This window comes from Pteropus alecto, unplaced genomic scaffold, assembly GCF_000325575.1.
Source record: "Pteropus alecto unplaced genomic scaffold, ASM32557v1 scaffold177, whole genome shotgun sequence".
Taxonomy (NCBI): domain Eukaryota; kingdom Metazoa; phylum Chordata; class Mammalia; order Chiroptera; family Pteropodidae; genus Pteropus; species Pteropus alecto.
The window spans coordinates 896,717-903,271 of NW_006442207.1; the positions used below are offsets into that span (position 1 = coordinate 896,717).

Consider the following 6,555-nt stretch of genomic DNA (forward strand, 5'->3'; position numbering starts at 1 on the left):
TTAAGTTTAATGTCATTTTAAAATAGGTTATTTGGTTAGAATGGAAATATCTGCTATAGTTCCATTATCAGTTATGTCAAGTCATTTCTCCTGTTTTTGTATGTGAAGATGTCAGTCAGTCCTGTTGACTCCCTCTTCTTGTTTTTAATCCCCAGAGGTGACCAGTCCCGCAAGAGAGCTGGGGATGAGTTGGCTTATAGTAAGTAATGAAGTTCCTTACCACCTTTGATGGTTTTGTGATGTAAGGTAGCCACTGGCGGTGACTGTGTGGTGAGTATAATGAAATCCGTAGTGTTCTTGATGGTGGTCTCATTAGGCACTGTGTGTGATCAAGGTCAGATTACTCTGCAAGCTGTGGCCACTGTGAAGTCCAGCTGGTGGCAGTGATTCCTAGGCAGTTGTCAGGAGGCTACCAGACTCTTTAGTTTCTCTTAGGATGGGAGAATGCCCCTGTCTCAGCTCCTGATGCTCTAGCCCCCTTTCACTTTATGCAGACCACATGGTTTTGACACGTGTGTATGTGTGTGTGTGTGTGTTTTCAAATCCTCTTTTTGGGGGATTGGGAGGTGGGTGAGAAATAATGTATTAAATAGCAGATACCTAGCGTTATCAAATGCCGTCTGCTATTCATACTTTCTCCTGTTCTGATGATTTTTTTCAGACAGCTCGTCAGCGTGTGCAGGTTCCAGAGGGTACAGATAGTGAATGTCTTGAATGTACTTTCCTTCCTGAAACAAGGACACACTGGAGCTGCAGAGACTGTATTCAGAGCACAGCGGGGTCCTCCACTCAGGAGCTCTGCCACAAAGCTGTTCTTGGAAGAGGATGTTGGACTTCTTATTTTGGTTTGTAATTAAAAAAAAAAAAAAAAACCAAAAAACTAACAAACAAAAAACAACAACAAAAAAAACAGTCAGTTGCTGCTAGACTTGGGGATGATTTTGAAATGGGGCAATCTTTTAATGAATTTATCTGCAGATTCCGTGAGGAATAAGCATCTGGAAAAGTGACCATTGCTAAGTGAAATCCGGCAGCCCAAATCAGCAGCTTCCTCCAAAAATATAAGAGCAGAAGAACTTTTTTTTTAAAGCACTTGTTTTGTTCATTTGTGGACTTGGCACTTCAGTATATTGGTTTCACACATAAGGATACCTTTTGCTTTCTAATCGAGCAGATCGTTAACAGTCCAGTATTTTTCACCCATAACCAAAACAAACCCCTTTGAAAGAGTTGGTCTTTGTTTAGCATTAGAAAGTCTTGTTAAAGGGAAATTCTAACCCTGCTTTTGCTGTAACTCCCCCTCTCAGTTCACAACTTTTTTCTACTCTGTGCCTTGAGCTTTGTGCACTTTGCAACTCTGTGACCCTGTTATCAAACTCACAAACGCTTCCTGAAAAAGTTTATGGTATCAAGGAAGGACTAGCCTGTCAGCATGGCAGGTGTGACTTTACAGCAGGTTGCTAAAATAAGTGGGGGAAATAGAAACAAGTTGCACACTAGTAAGGTTTCCCCCCGCCCCACCATGGCATGTTTGCGTTAACGTTGGGGACCAACTCGCGTAGAACCTTTCCATTCCCTCCATCACTTACCATGCTGTCACCAGTGCTGTGGCGTTGGCGTCACGCTAGTGTCGGGGCGGCCAGCACTTCAGCAGTAATACTGTTGTAATACTCCCCCTGTAATACTGTTGAGAATCATCCAGCAGTGAAGCTGGTTCCTGTGATGCTCTAGGAAGCAGATACAGTTATTAAATCCAAATATAATCAGTGTGTAGGATTCCTGATCCATTTCATTTTAAACGAGTAAGATAAGTACTTAAAAAAGTCTGCACTCTGCATCTTTGAAACATCGCGTTTGAGTGTAACAGAGAAGTAGCACTGCTGTTTTAAGGCTCCCTTTCAACTGTGTTGGCAGAGCTCTGCTTTCTGTCTCTCTACCTACGGTGCTGTTCAGTTCCCTATAAAGACTGAAGATTATTCTAGTTGTTGTTGAAAGGCAAAGAAAGATAGAAAACTACGGCAAGTGAAAAAATTTTTTTCTCAGTTTTGCTTGATTCTAAATTGAGCATATGCTTGAGTTCATTCGGCTATGGCAGACTAATATTTACTTCAGAGAGAGCAGAAGAAGAAGACATCAGAGATCCTATCACACTTCTGGGTTGCAGGTTTTCCCTAAGAGGTGCCTCTGCCAATTTAGTTTGTCTTTTTTGGGAGAGTGGGCTGGTGGGAGAGTTAGAAGTGTGATCTTGGGAGCAAGTAAGTCATCTAATAGAAGTTCTATATTTGTAAAATTATTATTCAAAGAAGTAAAATAAAGGTTGCCAGATTTATTTTTTTAAGTACTTATCAACCACGGTTGGTGGCTTTAGCGGGACTTGAATCAGACTCATTTAACTCTGTGAGCATCTTGGATTATATGATAAACACTGAATTACTGTAAGGATATATACAGGCCCTCACTGGGCCTATATGATTTGATTTGCTACACCAGTAACATTCTAGTTTCAAGGACAAATTCTATTTTATCATGAATTCTAAATTTTACTTTTTTCAATGGAATGCTTGCTGCAGGCTTATAAGTAACACCTGCAACTGAAATTTCTCCTGGGTGGTTTTAATAATATTTCTGAAAGGAATAAAATTGGAATGTTTCTTTAAATGTGGATGAATTATTCAGTATTTAAATAATATACTCAAATGCTTTTTCTGGGAGAGATTATTCGTTTTTTGGCTAATAATGGAACTTTCCCTATAAAAGCATTGTATTATGATGTGAATTGGCATTAAAATCTTCGGATGTTTTTGCATTAAGTTAATGGAGAAATATTGTATATTGTCTTCTTTTTATTATTATCTTTGTGTTAACAAAAAGTGGGCAAAGTTTGCAAAATCTAGTTTCTCTAAATTTTTGCACAGTGATGGCAGCCAGCTGTGGGTTAGGGCTTGGTCCTGCAAAGCCGTGATGGGAAGGCACGAACTGCAGAAGGAACATACTCCTTTTCCTAGTGCGTGTGACCCGGTGGTTACTTGTTTTTACCCCCTGAGATACATTGCAGTGTGAAGAATCTATTTCTTTATTTCAAGCCAAAATTCACCTTGCTAATTTAATTGGGATTCCTAACAAAATCTTCGCACCATGAGAGGAAACAAGATTTGTCCTCCATCTTGTATTGACTAAGCACTGTTTGCCAGAAAGTATTTTCTTCTCTCGTTTACTTGTATTCATCTTGCCAGTGCAGTATATAGTTTTTCCACCCGTAGTTCAGTACTGGCTTTTGTGGAGTGAAGTTGCTGAAGACAGAGAACTGTACATGCAGTGTATTTGGCTGCAAAGTGCTGGTGTGTATATGCAGCCTGAGCCTTGACCCTCCAAAAGAAAGCCAGCTCAGTCACCTTAAAAGAGTGACGTGTAGAAGAATAAATAGATGATCTTGTTTTGAGAGAATGGTACTTTTTTTTAGGTCGGCCTGAATCTTCAGTAACAGGGCCATCTTATGTCCCCTGTTCTCACAGCTGCACTCTAGCCCAACAGGAGCTACTGCTTTGTTTCCTGTGGGACAGAAAGCAGAATCGGGTGTAGTGACTCAAACCTCATGGTTCGTAGACAGAGTTAGTGAGAGAAACTCAAACCTGGACGCATGACTTGGACATTATTACATTTTGTGGAAAAGTTCCTCTTTTTCTCCTGTCCCCTTTACAAGTTTGAGGCAGTTCCCCTCCGTGTCTTTGGGGTGTAGATGAAAACCAGTTTGTGAGTGAGCTTGCAGAAGAATGGGTGCCCGTGGCCGTCAACGCTGCACGTGCGTCCCCAGCGCCGCAGCCCCGCCCCGCCGCCACGCCCCTTGCTCTGCGTTATGCTTTTTGTCGGGTTGCACATTTTTGCACACGTAAAGAATTCCTCAGGAAGAGTTTGCACATGCATCACCTCGCAATATTCTGTACTGACCGAAGAAGGGATTTGAGAGTCCTTCAGCACAAGTGGAGAACTTCAGAGCGGTGGCCCGCGCACGCGTGCTAGCGGAGGCCGTGGTGACCTGGCCAACACGACCGGTGCCTGCGGATATGAAGTGAGCAGGGACACTTGCGTCCTAGTATTTAAATCAGCCTGCTTAACCTCCCAGAGTAACCCTTCCAGATTTGTCGTCTTATTGAGGCTGGCTGTATTTTCTTCTGTGTGTTTGCCATTTTATCACATTTATTTCCATGATTATTATGCAAGAGTTGTCCTTAAGCTAAAAGTCAGTTGTTTAATAAGCAGCTATTATTAAAATAACTGAACATTGTTTTATGAATATACACTAATCTGACATATTAAAAAAACTTTACAACTAAAAACTAACACAAAAAACCTACCTTAGCTATCCAGTCGTCATTGGATGTTTTGAGTTGATTTTTTTATTGTGTGTCATCGAGCTTCAGAGTACCACGTTTACTTTACTCCTGGGCCTCTTAAGGAGACTGTAAAATTTATGATCGGAATGTGACTCCCCTGACTGATACCTGTAAGAGGGTTCTAGGACCTTTTTGGTTGTGATCGCTGTTTTCAAGAACATTGCATAAGATGAAGTTCACATTTGTCAAGTTAAAATAGAGGTCGTGGTAGTTGGCGGAGAAATGGCTTTCCTATTACTATCATGCCCTGATGGTCTTTGCCCCAGCTTCCAGCCACCAGAATATGTGAAAGGACCCCTATTTTTTTCCAAGGGAAGCGATTCCTCTTCTGTCCCCACTGTTTATTAACTAAGTCATTCATTGTGACACTTTCTCTCCTCCACTGGCCAAGACCCTGTTTTGAAGCTCTTTTCGGAGCTGAGTGGCACAAGCACACATACGATTTCTGCTTATGTTGATGGAGTGGCTGTGGGAGAATTAAAATGCTAATCAGAGGACCCTAGTATATATTGTACCCATACTGGATGGAAATTATCTTCATTTCTGGTTGGACTGGATTGTTTAGAAAAATGTTAATTCTTATAATTCTGGGAAATTTATAGTGTGGCTCTGGGGTGAATTCTGTGGTTTGAAAAAAATAAATATTTTGTATTGATTCCCACATGTCATTTCAATGTTGTGACTGTGTACTAAATGCAATAAGACTGTGGATATTCTCCTAGAAGGACATGTTTTTTTAAAGCAGATGGCAGTTTAATTACTCTCATTAGTCCCGCTTGTCAATATTACCACCATGCAATCCAGGAGAAATTATTCAAATGTGAAGTTGTGGGGATTTATGGCTGGCAATGGAAATGCTTATGAATAAATAGAAGGTTAAGTGCAGGCGAGAGGCTTTGCCCCCCACCAGCACAGCCAGAGCGAGGATGAAACGCAGAAATCTAGCCTCTGGTGGTGCTCATTTCTTGGAAAGCATGGCAGCTCTTAGAACAAGGTGTTCTGTGCATCGGATTTTATTGATCCCAGAAAAACAGTATGGTGAATGAAACTCTTACTGACCGGGTATTCAAAGCCACCGACTTTGGCTTTCACTTTTAACTCTTGATAGTTTTGAATCAGTCCTTCTGTATTAGAGTATGAACCATCACTCTAAAACATTGTGGTTAATGAAATAAACCTTGTGTAGATGTCCTTGGCCTTGTTATGTTGGTACCTGGCTCACTGGAACTTTGTTATAATACAGAACATTCTGATTTTGTTCATAGTACATTCGTGCCTCGCAGATGATAACCACACTCAGCACAGGTCTGTTCTGCCAGTTAGCCCTCAGGGTGAGTGTCCATCTTGACCACTGTACCAGTAGTAAACAGAGTGTGTGTGCGCGCTGTGCACGCGCGTGTATTTAACTGTACATATACAGTGTGTGTACATATGTACATATATGTAGCTGTTCCTTTTTCAGTACTGGTACATTGTGGACCTTTAGTCAAAACTTTCTGTCTTGGGTTTTGTTTGTTTGTTTGTTTGTTTTTGTTTTTTGCATTGATTATACCATGCTTTAAAAAAAAAATAGCCTTTGTGTTTTCTTGCTATGAAATTAGTAATATCCCCTAAGGTTTTTTTTGTAATCATACTTTACAATTTTAGTTTCTTTTGCTGTCTCTTTACAAGTGTCCTTTCCTACAGTGTGCCCAGAATGTCAGTTCTCATCCTCTTCTCTTCTGTAACCTAAGCTGTGTTGTAATGGTACTTTTCGATTACCACACAGAGCTGGATTCGGTGGCTTTATATTTTCTTTTTCTGTGCATTTAAATCAACCGACAGTTTTCTTCTTCAGCTCTTTTTTCCCCAGCCAAGTCGGGAGCTATTTAAATCCTCTTCCTTCTATTAGCATTTTGTTTAACTGAGTATAAAACGTATCTACTAGAGCCAGTTCTTTGTTACATGGTTATGTATGTTTAATTTATTTGCTCTACTGGCCTATTACTCAGTCCAAAATTCTAAAACATTTAAATTTCAAGAAACAGGGTTTAGTAGAATGTCATATACATAGAATCTGAGAGTAAAAGTTTAAGTCTCAGCTTAACTAGTTGTATGTTCTTGGGTAGGTTACTTTTCTTAATTTCGGTTTCCCTATATTAATATTAAGCTCTCCCCGCCACCC

At 40.5% G+C, this 6,555-nt stretch overlaps 1 protein-coding gene across 2 annotated transcripts in view; it reads left to right on the forward strand.

Annotated features, from left to right (window-relative positions):
* CACUL1 (CDK2 associated cullin domain 1) overlaps positions 1-5,052 on the forward strand; it is a 63,436-nt gene extending 58,384 nt beyond the window's left edge. For both annotated transcript variants that reach the window (XM_015596365.2, XM_006920823.3), the window contains 2 exons: positions 156-199; positions 662-5,052. In XM_015596365.2, the coding sequence (XP_015451851.1) occupies positions 156-199; positions 662-702 (85 nt within the window). In that variant the 3' untranslated portion in view covers positions 703-5,052. The remainder of the gene's footprint in view (positions 1-155; positions 200-661) is intronic.
* The last annotated feature ends 1,503 nt before the right edge of the window (positions 5,053-6,555 follow it).